We start from the raw sequence: 20,307 nt of genomic DNA on the forward strand, positions 1-20,307 counted from the left end.
ATCATTTCCAGCAACCAAGTTCCTCAGACAATAAAACCAAAGAGAGGGAAATATGTTCAGCACTAAGCACTGTCCTTTTTATGTTTCAAGTCACTGTGTCGTTGTTGACAGGCTGAGCAACATCAACCTGTTGCCAACCTTATCACTTGATTCCTGATGTGACAGACATCAATAATTCAGAGGAACGTGGCAGCTATTTAAAGATAAAGAGGCCAGTCATGTATAGTTCTGTTTGCTGTAGGTTTATCACAGAGTCATCTGCAAACAAGCAACAAAGGCTTCATCCACCATTTTAAAGTAAGTATCAGTTTGCAGAGTTGTGCAAAGGTTTTTTTTTTTCACCTTTATTTCATGTTATTTGTCCTATTCTGCGGTTATCATTATGTGTTTTCTTCGAGGAAAAAACTGTGGTAAAAAATCTAAGTCAAACTTTGCAAAAGAAAATGCAAATGAAGTGTGGTATAACTACATCAACTTGGTCAGTCATCAAGAAAAACAAATCCATGTTATGTTCAGATCACCTACTTCCTGCTTCAATAGAAGCTCTGAAAAAATCAGAGGTTGCTGATGTTGTTTCGTCTTGAAGACGCTTTTGGAAATTGTGTGAAATGGCCCAAATATCCGTGGACAACTTCTCTTTTGACTAGATTCTCTTAATCAAAGATTTCTCCATCTCAAACTTTATCTGTGGTAACAGACTGCAGAACCCTGTTCTACTTTAGGCCATTTCAGCACCATGGACAGAACCAGAGGAGATCACAGACAAAATTAAAGAGTCACATCAACCAGTAATGATTTTCACACCTTCACCTATGATGATACTTGCCAATGATGTGGAAAATCATTATCAAGGGACATGCTGTGTCTTGAGTGAATTAAGAAAAACATTTTAAGTGCAGCTGCTTGTATGAAACGATTTTTTAAAAAACTTTTACATCACCCTTTAGATGTGAAACCAATAAAAAGCTCCATTATCTTCAGGCCTATGTCTTTCTATGCACATAATACGTATTTGTGCTTCATGCTGGTCTTGATGAATGGGAACAAGTTAAACACAAGTGCAGGTCTATCCTTAAAGGGGTTAAGAAAAATCAAGTATTAAGAGTCTTACATCTTCGTCCTCCTTCGCGCATTTTTTGCGGTACTGCACGTGAGGTCTTCCATCACCGACCTGCTGAGGACTCTTCCCTGCGTTTTCCTCGTCTGCAACCTGTCCGCCGAGAAGGTGGCTGGCCTCAGGTGGGTGCGGGAACGAATTTGTGGTATTGATCTTTCCGGTGAATCTCTGATACAGCGAAGCCATAATACAGGTCCAGTCTAGATAACAAGAACTTACAGCATGTCAAAGACGCTCACAGGTCTCGCCTGATTCCGTTTTTTTCTTCTTCCGGGGGGGCAGATATATTGGTTTTCTGTGAGCTTCCAGGCGAACCGATATAGCTGGCAGCCACCTCCGGGATGGAGTAAAAACGATAAGAAAAGACTCAGCTGTTGAACAGGCGTCTATGGATAGTAGATAAAGCTAGTTCTTTGGCAGCCACGTCCTTTCAGCTTTGTCCGCGCGCACAGCAGACTGGTGGGCTGACGGTGTCAATAGTTGCTCTCATCTGTATTCAAAGCACGCTGTCTCCCCTCTCTTCTGTTGCCTCCTTACGGTGAGATGGCACGAGGACGCTTTGACTCTCCGATCAGATATCCCGTCCCAACCGGACCCCGAACGATTGTCCACAAATAAAAGAGCACGCGACAATGTTCCGACACTTTGGGCTTTTATTGGATGACTGTCCTCGCGCATGGAGAGTGTGAAGGACGCAGGCAGCTCGGCGGTTCTCTCCGTAGACGCGCTCTGCATGAGAAGTGACCAGCACTGAGAGCAGCTTTACTGTACAGTAGTTGATACTCTGATTGGGGGATTTTTACGCACAAGTACTGCACATACCCACCCTGAAAAATATCCAGAGATTTAAATCTATTATTAAAAGTCATTTTCATTGAGGATTTCATGAACTCATGTCACTATATTTACCTCCCAAACAATTGGATATGGTCCCAGGACGGAGCTTGGGTGCCTCTCTGTGGCGCATTGGATAAGGGCAGGCTGAACAAACACCTCTAAAGAGATCTGTCAGGTGTAAACAAATATTCAGGAGTTGATAGAAAATTCAGCTAGTACAATAAAGCAAATATAGAAATAAAAACGCCAGCTGAAATAAAAACAAATAAATCACTGTCTGTCTTTGGCAGCTTTACCTCTTGTAGAAAAATGAACTTTTAACTTTCTTTTAACTGTTTTAATGTTTCTTTTATTTCATCTGACAGTAATACACTATGAAAAGTGTCACTTCCTCTATTCATTTCCACTCAGTCTCCACATCGACAAGTGTCATTTAGCTTATAAGCACTAATGCGAACAATTTCATGCTTGAAATGCTTGCAGAGGCCAAAGCAACATATGGCTTTTGGCAAATACAGAATATTGGCTTATCCATAGCGGAGGTGATGGGAAAGCTTTTGAGTCAAAGTGTTCAAATCGTCTTCCCAGCCTGTCATTAATGCCCCGGCCGAACAGCCCTCTGAGTCTCTCTGTGACAGCTCAAACTACAGCTCTACCCGGGCCCAGCTGCATGTTTGGGAAATAGGTCATCTTCACAGGGATAGCGCTTCAAAGCAGCAATAAAGCCGGGCTCACAACAGTGCTGAATGTTTTGCATCTTCCATTGAGTCAAATCATGCTCATTTTGTTATAGTTTGAAAGGAGCTGAATGACTCCAAATGAATATATTCTACATTCACCTTTGAACAAAGAGTTACTTTCAATTAATTTCTTTTCATGGTGAGTCATCTCCAGCTCTTAAAAGGTTCTAGCGGCTCGTTGGTGCATGGCTTGAATTATGAATGTAACCTCTATAGCAGGAAATGTATCAGGAATACAGAAAGTTGACTTGAAAAAAGGTTGGACATTCATTCAAAAAACAACAAGGACATATGACATTACTTCCTGTTCCTAATTAAACTTTGCTTTTCTCTTCTCTTCTGAATCAATTTTCCTTTGACTTGATGGAGGATTCATTAATCAATAGATCCACCGCTTTTTTGTGCTTTTAGATGCATTTGAATGGCTGTATAGAGATTTATGTTTTGGGCTTCCTCTTACACACTGGCTCACCTAGGTCCCTGTCATCATTTGTTTCTCCAGTTCATAAATGCCTTTCCAGGGTTTGCACACCCCTTGGGGAAATAGGTCCGAGCCAGTTGACATTTGTCCCGGACCTCTCTGATAGATGTCTTCCAATCTCCCTCACCTTGTTGGGGAGCTATTGTGTAGCGGCTGGCTGCTCTAACACTCCCCTCAGGACTGTGCCGAGGGGAGCCTGGGCTCAGCTTGAGCCTTCCTATCGCCTCCTCGCAGATACAGCCGCTGACTGGAAGCGACTCCTCTCTCACACATCACTGCAGTCGAGCTCTGCGTTTTGGGAGGGAAACATTTGGAGAGGCACGTAATAATGGCTATAATGATCCTGATAGCTGCAGCATACCTAATATCTCTGCGGGTAGCTAATGTGGCTGTTGAAGGCAGTTATGAGATACTTCAGGTGTGATGTGTGACAATGACATTACATTCCAAGTTTGTAACAGATGTATAAAATCTGAACGACTGAATGGTTTCCTGGCTTTACTTTTGGTTCCAGCGAATACACAAAAGTAACCACAGAATAGCAGCAAATGATATTATATTATTGTATGAAACGGAAGCTCATTTATTTTTGCTCAGTGCTTTAAGTCTATATAAATGCTTGGATGCCCCACGTTAAAGCTGGAACACTGCAGGAATCTTGCAGGTAAAATAAAATCATAACTGTTAAACTCCAGACTGAACTGAAACCTTGAAACCCATCTAACAAGCGTTCAACAAATAACATTATGCATTCGTAGCATACACATGTTCATGTGTTTGCATTAACTGTAACACCACCACAGGCTGACTTGTTTAGACAAGCATCCTGTGCACCAAAACTAAAAGACACAAATTAATTGGATGGAAGAGCAGACAGATCGATCACTCAGCGACTAGTGGAAGCACAGTAATATCTAATTTCCTCTGAACATCGCTCAGCTGAATAAGGAAATTACTGAGCCTCTCTACATGCATGTAATAAAATGGATTTACTTACAACCCACCATAATCACCTCATTTTGCACCATTTTCCATTTGGCATTAGCAGAACTCTAATGATTTCCCTCGATGCAGAGCTAAGCCAACTGCTGCATTAAGTTATTTTAACATCCCGCTGCCTGTATTGGATTTCATGCCTTTTACTCTAAAGCTCTCAGTAAGACAGTCCGTTTTCAAAGCATCCAAAAGTTAACATTCACATCTGATTCGAAATGAATTGTTTCCTTTGATTTCGGTGACCTCTGTGGACAAAGCGTCATCTCTTATCTCTTTGATATCGTCCTGTACATGTGTGTAAGTTGTGTTTTCTGGCAACTAAATCTTATCCTGCATTTTTTATCAGTGGTATCACTGACTGTGAATCTCTGCTGTGCTAAATGTAAACAAAGGCTGTTTCTGCAGCATAGTATAAATCACTTGGTCTGACACCTACCCAGCTGCAGTTGTTACAAAGCATACAAATGAATAAATAGAAAGAAATCAGTCTTGTTGCTTATGATCTTGTTTGCTTTTGTAGGTCACAAAGAGTCATCTTCAATCTTTTCATCAACCAACTAAAATCTCCTCACAGTAATTAATTTGTATTACAAGAACAAATCTGTCTATTTGATTTCCAACTGTGTGGCAAAAGAGAAAAGATGTTGTATACTGTATGCCTTAAAAGCAACAAATGCATTTTCATATGACAGCTGGATGGAAAAAGAAGAAAAAAAGGACCCTAATAAACATCTCAAGGTGGCAGGGGAACATTTTAAAACTCTTTGCAGTACGCACGTTTCCACATCTCTCTCACGTGTGTGTGTGTGTGTGTGTGTGTGTGTGTGTGAGCGCGTGCGTGTGTGTGTATCATTTGACTCTTCTCATCAGTATCACAGTATTATATTGAACATGTCTGGATATCACATTGAATACTTCCACGGTAAAAGCTAGGGGTGAACTGATGATTTGGGAATGATTGGCGTTTTGCCAATTATGTGTATCGCTATTTTATTTTACAGATCACTAAAAAAAATTAAAGAAATAAAAAGTTTGCTATTCCGGCTCCACTGCAGGTGTGTCTTTGCTTCTGGGCATGTTTTCATTCACCACGCTGTCTCAGTCAGTGTACGGCTACAGTACTATCTGATTGCAAGACACCAAAGGAGGAATAGGTAATCACTGAAGCCTCGAGCAGGAGAAGAGTTTCTGGTTCAGCTTTTAAACCAACAAAGTGTTGGAGTTTGTAATATTCAGAATTCTCAATTTAACAGAAGATTTTCATTTATACTGTAAATGCAAATCGGCTTGAAAAATAAGTTATCGATCTCATAAATCGGCACTGGCCGAAAAACCAATATAGGTCGACCCCTAGCAGAAACACCTCCCTCTGTCAGTGCTGATCGAAATGCCATTATGCTGCACAAAGTCCACAGGACTGAACAGAGGAATAGATTGTCTAAATCATACTCTCACTACACATTTCAACACGAGGTTCATTTTTGGCCATGTCAAAACTGTCAGTTTAATTCATGTAAACTTACAAATGTGGCCCTTTGCTCAAAAAAGGAAATCCTCCACATGAGACTGAAGTGGTCCCTAAAATATGTACACTTCATATTCAACTTAATATGAGCAGCACATATATAGTCTGAGTCTGGTGTGGATTACAAAATTCATGCATAAATTTAAGAAAATCCCAAGCATATTTAAATGATGGTAAATATTCTGGTAAGTGCTCATTTCTGACTTCTCCTAAGCTCATTTTTCACTAAGCCGTGTGTAAAATTCAACTTTGTTAAATGCTCTCCAGCCCTGAAACCAGATGAGCATGTTGCCTGTCGGAGCTGGCATATCATTATCCTCCACAGAGAATAAGTGCTGAGTCTTCCACTACATTACGGATGAAGGGAATGCTATGTAGCGAGCACAAATTGAAATGGTAGCAGATAAGTTGGTAAGGAAATGGAGTTTAACGCTGGCTGATGTGGTGGAAGAGACGGCGGCAACGTCTGAGGAGGGGAGCTGCAGGCAACGGTTCAAGATGAGGATGAGGAGGAGTAAGAGGAAGAAGGAGGGAGATATGAAGAGAGGACAACAGAGCATATCACTAAGAATTTACTGTCATGTGTGTGTGTGTGTGTGTGTGTGTGTGTGTGTGTGTGTGTGTGTGTGTGTGTGTGTGGAAAGTATGTGCCGTGGGGTAAGGGTTGAAAAAGGGCTGCAATAATGTTAGAAAGGATAAATAGTCTAAATCACCCAACCTGTCTTGCTCTTGGGTGCATGACTTTCACAGTGTTACAAAATGTACCAAAACACCTCTACAGACCTTTATTTTTCATACCCCTCTATATAAACACACATCAACCAGTGGGAAATGTCAAAGTAGTCTTGTCTACAGACAAGATAATAATCTAAAGATTAAAGACCAACACACTGTAAAACAAGAAGCACTGATAGCAACGATGTCTAAAAAAAAAAGAAGATTCAGATCGCCTCCTTTCTTAAATTCTAATCCTTTAACCGCTCGCAAACAACAAAAGTTATCCCAAACTCTTGCTCCTAATTAATTCTTCCTGCAGCCCATTTGCATGCAAGTACAAGAGCAGCATTAAGTCAGTGTTAATGCAGAGAAAACCGCTGACCTCAAAGCAATCGGATTCATTTTGATATGAACAAAGACAAAATAGTGTTCAAATTCAGAACAAGAAGTGTAAGCAAATCATCGGAAATCCAAATTTCCCCCACCTCAATACAAACATACTTCTATCCAACTTTTCCCTATAAGAAGGCTATCTCCCACAGAAGTCAAAAGGAGGCAACAAAGAATAACAATGAGGCACTAAAAATTCTCCACAGCCTGTGTAGAAAAGTCAGACATTCTCCAGGAGTCAGCTCTCAGCTCTTGCAATTAAAGCAGGAATGTCCATCAGGATCATCAGAGGGGTCGTCGGGACCTGCCGCTCCCTTCCTGTCTGCCTGCCTGTGCAGTTTCTATCAAAATGAGCCAGCAGCCTCTTCTGTCAGGAGCAAACGAATTACCCATAAACACATGCATTCTCCCACAGCCTGCAGTGCATGCTAACACACACACACACACACACACACACACACACACACACTTACCCTTCTGAAAGGAGTGCTGCTTGTGTCTATCTTCAGCTGGGTGGCTATCAGGACAGACATGCTGATAAGTGCCACTCGCCTTGTGCTCACACCTATGCGCTGTGAAGTTGGGGCTGCTGGAGGTATCTAAGAAGTCCCCCCCCCACACACACACACACACCAACCCTCTTCTACTTCTTCTCCCTCCCTCCCCTTCAGCTCAGGGAGAGGGTGACCCAGGGGTCCAGGATCCCCGACCGGATCTTCTCCCTCTCTTCTCGCAGGTAAATCAATCACACGGACTCTGGCTTCACTTCAGCAAGGAGGTGGGATAGTAGGAGGAGAGGAGGGTAAATCTCCCTACACTCCCTTCCTCCCTCTTCCCAGACTCCGTCACACTCACTCAAAAATTCTCTAAAAGACTTCTCTGCAAAGGTGGAGAGTTTAATGGTGGAAGTAAATTAGCCACGCTAACATATTGTATGTAGAAACAATAAACACAAATAGTATCTCAACACATCAGTGCTTGTACTGCCTGCTAGGCATTTTCCTTTTGTGTGTGTGTGTGTGCGCGCGTGTGTTGTTTGTGTTTTTCCAATCTGAGTGTGTGCACATATTACCAAGAAATGGATCAATTCAGTCGTCTTTGCAGCAGGGTTGTGATGAAGCACAAGTGATATTTATGCAGCCTGTCCTCCACCTCATAAAACGCAGCTCCACCATCGCCCCACACACACACACACACACACACACACACACTAACAGGACAGAAGCCTGGCACAAGCCACGCTGCTTTATTTATGTAGTGTTCGTACCTCGTGCATTGAAATCCAGCGCTGAGACAGAGTAGTCAGCTTATTCAACCAAAAGCACAGAGCACCAACGACTCATGGGAGGAAAAGGAATGAAACTGATTTCACGAGAGAAGAAGACGAAGAAGAAAAGGAGAAGTCCTATTTCTCAATGAAAACCCAAACTGTCGTCTCCTTTTCTTGATTTAATCTGCGCAAGTAGATTGGATGAAAGCGTGAGGCGAGAAATACCCCCCCTTAAATATAATAGTGAACTGAGAACTCAGAGTCACAACACACAGTCAGTCTCGGTCAGATATGGACTCAGGTTGAATCGAGACTCGAATTGATGATGCTGTCTAGTGTTTTTTCCTGTTTGTAAAACCAGAATCCCGAGGCGTAGTGAATTCGAAGACGTACGCAGTGCAAGGTCGTTAAAGTGAAATCACGCTGCAGAAGTGAGTCTCAAGTTATAAACTTCACAGAAATGTAATTTAACATTCATGAGAAAAATGTTCACTATTTTAAAATGACCTTGCCAATTATTCATCAGCAAAGAGAATAAAAGTTAGGAAGCCTATGTTCTTATTTCACGGACAGCGGTGTGTTTTATACCCTGTGGCAGGAACTAGTTTGAAGTTTCACGGCGCTTCATAAATACTGAGATTGAAAGTCAGCAGAGTCTCTCTTTGACCGTGACTCATGGACCCGTTTAGAGCCGGAGTCTTCCCCCTGCAGCCGCAGCAGTTTATCTCTAATGACTGCCAGGCTTTGGCTCATATTTAACATGTCTGATTTGTGCAGGGAGGACTAACCTACAGTGGCAGAGGCAGAAGATAAAGAGCCGCATTTTGCATTTTTATTGCTGGGAGTCTTAAGCACAGAGAAAAAAAATACTGTATCAGTTTAAATGAAAACCACAGGAACAAAAGCCAGAGGTTTTTCATGTTAAAAAGATTCAACATTGAGGAGGAAAACAAGCTAAAGTTCATATTTGCATGCACCCCGTGGGAGATACTGTTTCATCTGAGAAAATAATTGCTCTGGTGACTGTACCATTGAATAATAATATCTTTTGAGTTAACACACGACAAGGTGGCTATAGCTATAGCTATAGCTGTAGTTGTTAACAAGCTGATTTCGTGCCGTGACATTTCCCCAGCGTCTTTTAAACATGCCCCTGATTGGTCTTCTCCCGCTGTAAATTTTTTGGCACAATTACAGCCATGACATACACTGGTGTGATTATGAACATGGCAGGCGCACGGTAAGTCACTTTAATTGCAATTAGGGGGAAAGGTCGGGGCTGTTATTGCTGTAAAGCACAGAGGCGATGGGAATTTTTGTATCATACTGACAGAAGATTAACAATGCGCAGCTTGAGTGTCTTCAGATGTATACTTTGACAACGTTTCATTTCTAATTTCTTCTCTCTGTCCTTCTGCTGATTTCACAGAATTTGAGCTCCCATTAAAGCATTTTAAAGACTGAAGTCAAAACAAAATCATTTATAGTCTCTAAAAGGAATTTGTAGCAATGACAGTGTTCATTTTGCTCCTTTTACACCACACATATCAGCTTGTTCAGGGGAAATTCCTTAGCACATATGGCTCTGCGGATCCAGAGAGAAGGCTGAATTTATTGTCAGATCCTGGAGGGATAATGAAATCATCACTTAAGGTCTTGGCATCTATACCTTACTGGGGTCTACAGCCACTGAATTGAATTGATAAATCATAAACTGATCAATAAATAAGGCTGGTAAATAAGAAAACAGCTTGACTTGTGATACAAAATGCAAATCACCATATAGAGTAGTTTGTTTCTTGTTGCTTTTTTGAGTTCGTGGTAACGCCACTTTTGTTTAACGCTGCTACAGGATAAAGCTTTGCTATTTTCTGGAAATAACGTCTGAACCAATTGACCGTTTATAGGAAGATGTAGCCTCCATAATTCCAATGACAATTTTGAAACATGGCAGCCAAAATAAGGTATTTTTTGCATTTACCATCTTGGGATTAAAATCAATGATCAGTCGAGAACTATAATTGATCCTATTTGGGTGACAGGTTTGATACAAATTGCTAGAAACGTATCTCAAAGTATGATCACTTCCCCCTAACATCCCCTGCCCCATTATCAATGTATCTGTAAATATAACAATCGTTTATGAAAGTACATCGCGCTGGATTGAAAAAGAGATAAGATAGAGTGTGAACACATGATCTAATTAGGAAGATGTTTACTGAGGTGAGGTCATATATGAAGTAAGAAGTGCCATTATTTTGTATGTGCCTCTGTAAAATATACTGTAGCTTCATCTTACTAACAGTACAATAAGCTTAAAAAAGGATGCTACATCTAATTCTAATGAACAGTCTATGGTCTCAACTTAAATGGACATACAAAGTGTAAAAGTATAAACGTGTACTGAAAAGAAATATACCCTATATTTACAAGACAACTTTATGTCCCAATGATGCATTATAACTTGTATGACCTTATCGTTACCTTCAGCACACCAAAGCACCTCTCTCTGGCTCGTTGACTCAAAGGCCCACAGCACGGTCCACCTGTGCTCCTCCCTGTGGATCCAACAGATTCACACTTCTATACTTGGTATGCTCCTCATACCAACTCCTGTTGGAGCTCAAGGAAGGGCAGCGGTGCAAAGATATGAATAAAATAGAAAAAAAACACCAAAAAAATGTTTGTCTGAATTGAAATGAGAAAGGTATAAAATGTAATATAAAACTATGATGTGTTTTTATCAGCATGGAACCAGCAGCTTCACCACTGAACAAAGCACTATCAGGTCATCTGTTATAGGTGACAGCGACAGATGAACCCAGCGCCCCAGGGAGCCATGCAGGACCACAAATGTGTCCAGAGAAGGAGACTTCACGGTGGTCACGAGCAGCAAAACCTGGACAGCTGTGGGAAACATGGTTCTCATCTACAGCACACCTTTCCCCGGGGAGCCAAACCCTCAGCACAGCACTTAGTGTTGAGAAATGACTGCTGCTGAATGGTGTTGCCCCTGTCCCTAGTCATTTCTATGTCTCCAGATTCCATTTCATTGAACAAAGTGCTATTGTTCGCTACTGCATTATCACCCTCAATACAGCCATTGGATGAAATAAACAGATGCTATTATGAAAATCAGTGCATAGGACGAGCGTGTATCAGGAAAATGAAATTTGTTTGGTAATGGCTCGTAGTGGCTGTAGGCAGCAATACAAACATTTTAAGGAGGCAATTCAAAGTTCAATGGTTCAATGCGGAAACACAGAAGGCTCACTCACTAGATGAATACAGAATCCTTCTGAAAGGCATCTCATCCATATATATTCCTGCTGCATACAAATTATTTCTGTGAAAGTTTGTCTGTACGACGATTCTACCCTCAGGGAGCCTTAACATTCAGCTCAGGAGGCCGATAAATCCTTGACACAGTCTTTTAAATAGCTCTGATGCAGGTTTCGCTCCAAACTCACCTGATCAAACAGATTAAAGTTACGATCGTGTTCCCTGACAACCTATTAAATGTACTGGAATAACAACACAAACGTAGGCCCCATAGACACATTTGTACAGAACATTTTAACATCCTTGTGTGTGTGTGTGTGTGTGTGTGTGTGTGTGTGTGTGTGTATGTGTGTGTGTGTGTGAGTGTGTGTGTGTGTGCCTCAGCACTTGAGAAATTTAAGTTGATTTTTTCTCTTCAGAAATTGAAACACGACGTGCAGAGGTTTTAGAAGTTGATTTTCTGGTTAAGTGGGTACAATCCTGGTCCAATCATAATGTGACAGAATGATGCAGACTAGTTTTCTATCTGACTTCAATGCAAATGTAAAATTAGAGATCTACTTGAACACTGAATATAAACACGGAATAAAAAGTTGTTGAAGGGATTTAATTGAACAATGTGTTCAATGCATTGAAACACTTATTTTTTTATTAGAAAGTTACATTAAACAGCTTCATACAGCAGCCTAGTTTACATGCAGCACTTCTGGATGTTGTCTTTCCTCCTGGGAAGCATTTCATTACGAGCATAATCACCATTGAAAACATCAAAAACACTTCACCAGCAGCAGCCACTGCGGCTGCAGCCACCGCAGAAGCAGCTTACAAACTGACAACAAACATGGCAGAAAGCTTAATGCTGTAATCAGCAGCATAATGTGATGATGCTTTCAAAGGCCTCTAAATGACATAGCTTGAATGTTTTGCATGGAAATCACAGGCAATTTAGTGCAGGACTATTAAATGTTAAGTTCTGGAAGAGTGACAGCGCATCTACAAACATGTGCTTTACTGATATTGTGTTATTGCAGGTGACATAGGAGAATAGATTCAATGGGATTAAAAGCCTGAAACACAAAAACTGAAGAGATTTGTGAAGTGAGATTTGGATAAAGGTTATTTGAAGAGAAGCACTGATTGGGAAAATCCTAGCCAACACCGATGTTGGGAGTGAAAATTTAGCCAGTTGCCAATATTGTTGTTTATTTGCCACCATTTTCTCTCATGTTTGAAAATGAAAATAAGGCAGAGTTTGACCAACAGGTAACTTCCTCTGCCTAAATAAAAAACCTCATCTCTGAATAAGTAGTGAGCTGTACTAGATGCCAGCATTGCATTGATACGTCACAACAAAAAAGCATCAGCTACTGACATTGGTTCATGCCACATTATTTGCACGATGTGCCGATTTCTGTCAACAAGGCTTATATTGGCCAATACCGATGTTGAACCGATGCATCCCTAGTTATTTGTCGCAGTGACATTCAATATGAATATCTCAAAAAGGTGTAATGTCTATGATTACTGTAAGAATACTACATATATTTATCTGAGTAAAGACAGAATCGTAAAGACAAGAAAAAAAAAGACTATCCTTGTATTAATTTTCAGTAAGTAAAAGCTCTCACATAAAAATAAGGATCATCATCTCAATACAGGCGTAGCGAGTTTAAGAGAAAGCATATCTGTATTTTGTCCCAAGTTCCTCTTTCCTCAGAGAGAGGGGTCGGCAGCTCAGATATCCACCGCTAGACGAAAGGATTTCTTTTCTAAATTGTCTACAGATTATGTTGAAATTTAAATGGCTGTGCCTGGGAGTCTTTCAAGAGTCAAACTTCGGTCACAGAAATTTCCGTCCTCGCAGCTTTTTGCGCTTGCATGGCATGGAGCTGTGAGTGTCAGCAGTAAAGTGGAATGTATGGTAGTATCACTTCTGATTGTAACTGTGAAAGGAACAGACCGGAGGCTTGTAGAGCTGAAGTCATGACAGATAAAACTGTCGAGATGTAACTAGAAAAGCTTGGCGAGGAGATTTGACGGTGATTCAGTGAGTGACTTTGTGCCTCCAGCAGAGGGCAAACTAGCTCCAGACTGCGATTAGAAGAGTTGGTCTATGGACAAATAAATGAGTTCATCCCCCTGGAAAGCAGCCACACATCCATGCTTGATAACACAATATTTAAAACAACAGATTCAAATAAATTGATTCTAATGAAAATAATTCAGGCATTTAGCAGTGAAAACATTTCACTTTCCACGCCCTGTTTACTTGTTCTCGTGGTGGTTTGAGTTTTTTTTGAGAAAAATAATCCTATATAAAAACTTCAAGCCTGGCAGTGGACCTAAAAGACTCAATCAGATTACAGGAAGACCTAAAATAGCTTTCTACATGCAGTTTGTGCCCCCTAGAGGCACGCAGATCTGCCACAATTACAATATTTAAAAGCTCCTCCTCAGAGTCCCACATACAGATTCAGATTCATGTGTCAAAATAGTTGTGTCCCTCCTTGACACCACAATCGATGCATCTCCCTGCGAGAGATGTTAACTTTGGATCTGATGTGCAAGTGATGCTCGGAAATGGCAGAGTGGGAGTGCTATTAAAGGGGCATTACTTTGCGAGGCAAGGTTTATAAAAGAGATTTCTCCCAAATGGAAAACGTTCTGTGTGATAAAAACAAAAAAAGCTATCCTCAGGTTGTTGACAATCTGGCATGTGTGCAGAGTTGGTCAGCATTGAGGGAATAAGAAACAAGGACATCTTGCAAGAAAGGAACATTGCAAACAAGCAGCTTATCACATGGTTTCGTTCGTTGAGGGGCGACGAAACATTTTATGAAGTCTTGATGTGCAGCCAAGTTTGTTGCACAACAGTGGCACTTAATACCCCAAATGATCCAATATGTAAATGACTATGCACTGGTGAGTACTATACCAAACAAACAAACCAAACAATTTTGAAGTCAAACAAAAACAGGAAGCTATAAGTTTGATTATATAACGTATCCAAAGCTGAAAAAAATCAAGACAAGCCACTCTGAAGACAGAACATTACACATTTCTACAATCTGAGTCCACAGAAAATGCAACTAAACAGTCCTCGCCCATTAGTGCCCCTTCAAAAGTACTCCGACAGCACATTGACGGTCGGAAATGGTGGCTTTTTAGCCATTTGGTAAAACAAATAGACATGTCGTTTGGATTCGAGCAGGACTCATAAAGAGCTTTAAGATCACTTACCTTATCTGCCCGGCTGCTGGATGTCTTGCGGTAGTGTCCTACGCCTGCTGATGAGTTCATTGTCCCGTGGAGCGAAACGTCTGCAAAAACAAAAATACGAACCTGAAGCCGACTGAACAACTTGAAGCTCCCTTCGCTCTGTCCCACTCGTGCACGTGAATACGCGCGCACTCACCTGTTCAATTAAAGGCGGAATATCTGCGCTGTTTTCCTTAATAACACTTCAAGTTTAACGTCTCATAAGGCACCATTCGCGAAACGTTAATTGCATTCGAGTGAGCTTCAGCTCTCCCAGAAATGTGCGAGAGTAGACGCCACCCACCTGTAGTAGTGCTCTGTCAAAGTGTCCAATACTAAATCAACGTGTATTAACATTCAGCTCCAGCGTAACCCGGCTGCAGTGCGCGCTTTCTGCCAGTAAGACAAATGATCCGCAGAAAGTTTCACTAAGATTTCCTATAATCCGGGGAAGTCTCTTTTATAGTTCTGTGCTTATGTTGCTTCAAAAAATGAGCTCATCCGCGGCAAGATTGAAAGAAAAAAAAGTGCAGCTGGCGCTTTATCAGCAAACTGCACATGCGTCTCTGTTCCCAGGAGTGTGTGGAGCCGCTGCAATCCTCAAAGTGTCCGAGTTTAGACTGCACTTTGAATCCACTTCATTGAAAATGAGTCTGCATTACGCCTCATCCCCAGCTTTTATGAAACGTTCATGGCCCGTACAGAGTGTAGGGACATATTTGGCATGGCTTGTGACAATTTAAAGACGCTTCTGTTGGGTAGAATTTGCATCAAGAACTTAAGTTGATCCTAACAGAGTTAGTTCCTTCACGTGATATTAACTGATTGTATTGTGTCTTAAATTGAAATTAACATGACCCTGTACGTTTTACCCTGACGAATCATTGGGAAATCTGTGCACAACATCTGCAATTAAAAGCTTTTAGAGGTGGGTGGTGATCAAAGGGGAAACTGTGTCACTCCGTGGCCACACAGTCGGTTATGTTTCTCGCACAGGCTCTAATGAGGCTGGGATGCAAAAGAGTTCATTGCTAAAAGTAAAGTGTGAATTTAGTGAAACCACAGGGAGCAAAGTAGCGATGCACTCTGCAAATACTAATGATCCTTGGCAGGGGATTTTTCTACAACTTCTGCTGCTGCTGCTAATTAGAGTGAAGACAAAGCAATACATTTCTTTTGTTAACAAGAGAAATATGATTGATATTTAGTCATATTTGTGTAAATCCTTTGAGGGAGATGACTATTTTTTTCCTCCCTTGTCTTCCCTTTTTTGTCTGCAGACTTGTTACTATCACAAATCTAAAGTCTGACTCTCACTTCATGACTGATTGCAGTGTGTAGCCAGCAGAGACAACCGTGAAAGTGCTCTGTATAGGACTGAAGATGCGTTTGGAGAAAAATAAAGCACTCTGAACTTTTCTCTTCCAAGGTGGAGGTTGATTTTGTTGTGTTTTTTGTTTTGCCGCAATACACTGGTGTTGGAACATAAATAATTGAACAGTGGAAACATATTATTTTATACATAGATCAAAATAGTTTCGGTATGACAATCCCCCATGGGCTGCATTGGCAAAATAGAAACAAGGACACACACAACCTACTCGTATATTTTCCCTTTTAATGCAGATAATCAGATAATAAAGAACAAAGCTTTAGATATAGTTTCATCTCTGTCTTTGACATTACATTTAGTCCAAGTGAAAAATACAAAGTGATTGGTTTTCAAATGTTAGCTGTATATAATTCCCATTTTAAATCAATGTTTGTTTTTCAGTTGGCTTATAAAAAGCCATTGCTTTAGGGGAAGCTCTCTTTCTCCTATTTTAAAACTTCAAAAATGACTTTTCTTCCTATTTTCTTTACATACTTTTGCCAGAGGAGCAATCATTCAGGAGAGTATGGTGTGTATGTGTGTGTGTGTGTGTGTGTGTGTGTGTGTGTGTGTGTGTGTGTGTGTGTGTGTGTGTGTGTGTGAGAGAGAGAGAGAGAGAGAGTGAGAGAGAGAGAGAGAGACAAGAGGACTGAGCAGCATGCAGGCACCCTCCATCACAAAGCCATCATTTACAGATCAGCACCATGGACAGCTGCCAGCCTGCTCTGTGGTGCTGTTAATGGAAGAACAGGCAAAGGAGCTGTAAAACCACAGGAGACCAATCACAGTTGTTATACCTACTGTTGTGGGAATGAGCGAGCCAGGGAGAGGTTTTCAACTAAGGAAGTGAGCCACAGTGAACACAAGAAAATTAGAAATCAGCCATGTGAAATGGAGAGGGGGAGGATGAATGGCAGGAAATCTGCATGACAAACATGTTTTATGTTGCTCCAGTCTTTTTGTCTAAGTTTGTGTTTACGACCCAGCTTTGTGCGTTCATTACAACAGAAGGACAACTTACAATATGAACAAAGTGCAGCTTTCAGTGTACTTTCTAAAAGACTCTTTTCGATTGGAAATAAATGACTCTTTTTATCAACAGCAGCAGCAACAATGAATCCAGGTTATCAACTGAATGATTCTCTCTCTGCTTTACAATAAAGCAAACTAAAATCCTTAAATTCAACCCGTCCCTGCTTGTGTGTTGTATGTGATTTATTTACTATATTGAAATAAAAAAAAGGACAAAGACTTCCTTTAAATTTTCATTTATAGAAACAGGATACTTTGCTGCGTTTGCCATCATATCATCTGAACGGTTTTCTATGTTGAATCTTTTAAGCATGATATCAGCTGATCATTACATGGTATCAGTGTTCAAGATCCTGACATAGATAGTGTTTCCTGTAAGTTGGTATGTAGAAGCTATATCTTGTGCTGTATTTTCAGATGTAGTTTCAGTCGCTGTAGTGTATAAGCTCTTCATTTAGATGAAGGTACACATGCTTATAGGTCACTACAATTGGTGCTATACTAATATATATTAATTTATTGACAGAATAGACAGCATGTCCATGATAGGTCAGTCCCAACATTCTGTTTGCTTTTATAGTGACTCTGAAAAATAAATATTTAAAAACTTTGATTTATGTTAACAAGATGCTGGAACTCCATCCTTAAGAGGAAGCATTCAGAGTTTTAAAACTGTCAAGGCAAGAACCCAAAATGTGTGCTAAAGCGAGTTTATTTCAAAATGGGTTTCACAGATTTGCATATAACTTATTTATTCCATCAGTATCTCTGAAAACAGCAATCTAGACACAGAATAAATCATAGACTTCTTGCTGGAAATCTAATTTTTCTCTCAGTTGGCCTTCCTCTTTCTGCATTCGAATATCAACAGAGGTTGACCACATGGGCTCTGGAGCCATAAATAAATCTCTGCTCTGAACACCTCTGATTTAATGATCTCTGAGGATCTCAGGATTTGGAAGTGGACATATTAGGGACCGCTGTGATAATGACCTAAATGACCAGAGAAAGCGGCTCCATCAGCAGAAGAACCTCCTCCTCTTAATCATGTGTGGGCTGCTGGAGGCCTGAGAGGAGGCTGGAGGGCCACGAGACTGAATACAGACAGCAGCGGTATAACCCCTACCTCGACATTTATTTCCACTCCTCAACTATGCTAGGATTTCTCAACACATCAGCCTGCAGGAACAGTGGTCATGTGACGCCTTTAAAATACATTTGTATCGCCTGACTTGGAGGGGAGCACTCCAGAGGATGAGCCACTTTCCAAAAACCTATTAGTAACAGAGAAGAGGAATAACTGCAAGGCAGTAAAAAACTTCAATGTTATAAACGCTGATATGAATAGTAATTTACATGCTCAAGATTACAATTAGAAATTAGAAGCAAAAACCATTGACATGTTGACAATAGTCTATGTTTTGTTGTTGTCAGCAAAGAATACCAAAACCAACAACGTCTCTGAGCCAGAAACCTTTTCTTTAGTACTGATAACAAACACCTATAGTCTTTGTTGTGAATTAGTTGGAGATCATTGAAATGGCAGAACGTTGAGATTGACTTAAGTATTGCAATGGTATAAAAGAATGGACAAATCTGATGAGTTGGATCAATTCCGAAAGATTTCATAGCCTGCTTACACATGTGTTCAATAATAAAGCGCTACTTCTGAAATGTTGAAGACTGTTGCTTATAATCAGATGAGGAGATTGTTGTCACTCTCATGTCCGTTCAATATGAAGCTAGTCATATGTTAGCCTAATGGCTGGATAAAAAGGGGTAAAGCTTGCTAGGTTTTAGAAGTATTGAAACACTGGTCCAACACTAAAATTTCTTGTTACTTAAAAGCATGCAAACACACATTGCTACACACACACACACACACACACACACACACACACACACACACACACACACATACAGACTGACAAAGACCCACCACACTGAATCAGCTTTCAGGGGCAGGTCTCTGACTTCCAGCCTAGCCAAGTCCTCAGGGATTGGCTTTCAACCTTGCTGTTCCACACGGCTCCTGTTTACCACTCTGCTGACATCCATACATTAATTACATCTGACCCCAGCATCCTAAGAATTTACATGCAGGAGGTAATCTATACATCCTCTGTAAAATTCAGTTGAGTGTCTTATTCTTGGTCTAGCACGTAGCTCAGAGTGAAGCCTCTTCTCTTCCCTTTATTGTTTTTTTTTTCAGAGTAGACAGTAAGATAAATCTTTTGGAGACAGTTTGTGACCGTTCCTAAAAGGAGCTCCTCATGTCTGTATTTTTAACAGACTCAAAGAAGAAAGGTTCAAACATCTCACACATACAAATGTTTTTGGTAATGCTACGTTAATTTAATTTCTTGGTATGGTCAAACTTGTGATTTCTTTTTTTGTGGGCATCCAGTATAAAAAAAACATTCATAACATGCCATGTTATATAACAAGCCTTTTTTTTTTTTTTTTTGTGAGGCATCTCTTTATTATTCCCGCCTGTGGACCAGGTGACCTGGAGACCTGAGGGCAGAACGCGATGTAAACAGTTTTAAAAGCAAACTCAAGATCTACCTTTTTAGTCTAGCTTTTAACTGAATCTTATTTTATCTCAGTTTGTTTTATTGTATTTTTAACCTCCAGTGTTTCCTCATTAAATAATTAATGATCGCAATTCATCGGTCCATACCTGTTTTAATCTAGTTATTTTACCTTTTTAATTGTGGGGTGGGGTGGAGGAGGGAGTTGTGTTGTTGCTGTTTGATTTACTATGATGTAAAGCACTTTGTGATGCATCTTTGTATGAAAAGTGCTATACAAATAAAGTTTGATTGATTGATTGATTGATTGATTGAATACTAAATCCAAGAGAGGAATTCCCATCTCTGCCTCAGTTTTGTGGCTGTGTTAGAGGGATAAATCATGCCATCAGAGGCTATGCTGTTTCAAGCGCCACAAGGAAAAGAGTGACCCAGATTAATCTTCAAAATGAGCCAACAATTTAATAACCTCCATGGTGTGTGCGAAAACTGTCAGATTTTATTAGAGAATTTGTCAACAGGAAGATGAGGAGGTGACACATTGCACACAAAATAAGCTGCAAGATTCAATTTGGACGGATTTATGTGGGTTCACAACATTGTGTTTTGCGGTGAACAACACTGGGTGCATGCACTCAGAGGAAGTAACTGTCATGTTAGGCACATGCAGCGTGGATAACTTTTATGATCAGAGGTGCTAATTTGCTGCAACAGCAAAGACTCTAAAATGATCTTCTTTGTAGATATCAAGCGGTC

General features: G+C 40.6%; 1 protein-coding gene across 3 annotated transcripts in view; it reads right to left on the reverse strand.

The window, feature by feature from the left end:
• The window catches only part of LOC306826318 (A-type potassium channel modulatory protein DPP6-like), a 62,614-nt gene extending 47,682 nt beyond the window's left edge, over window positions 1–14,932 (reverse strand). The window contains exons 1-2 of one of the 3 annotated variants that reach the window (XM_079347530.1): window positions 14,918–14,932; window positions 14,596–14,675 (exon numbers count right to left, since the gene is read on the reverse strand). In XM_079347530.1, the coding sequence (XP_079203656.1) occupies window positions 14,596–14,655 (60 nt within the window). In that variant the 5' untranslated portion in view covers window positions 14,656–14,675; window positions 14,918–14,932. Of the gene's footprint in view, window positions 1–1,111; window positions 1,825–14,595; window positions 14,676–14,770; window positions 14,786–14,917 lie in introns of those variants that run through there. The other 2 variants (XM_079347529.1, XM_079347526.1) reach the window with 2 other exon arrangements.
• Between the last annotated feature and the right edge of the window lie 5,375 nt (window positions 14,933–20,307).

This window comes from Symphodus melops, assembly GCF_947650265.1.
Source record: "Symphodus melops genome assembly, chromosome: 7".
Classification (NCBI taxonomy): domain Eukaryota; kingdom Metazoa; phylum Chordata; class Actinopteri; order Labriformes; family Labridae; genus Symphodus; species Symphodus melops.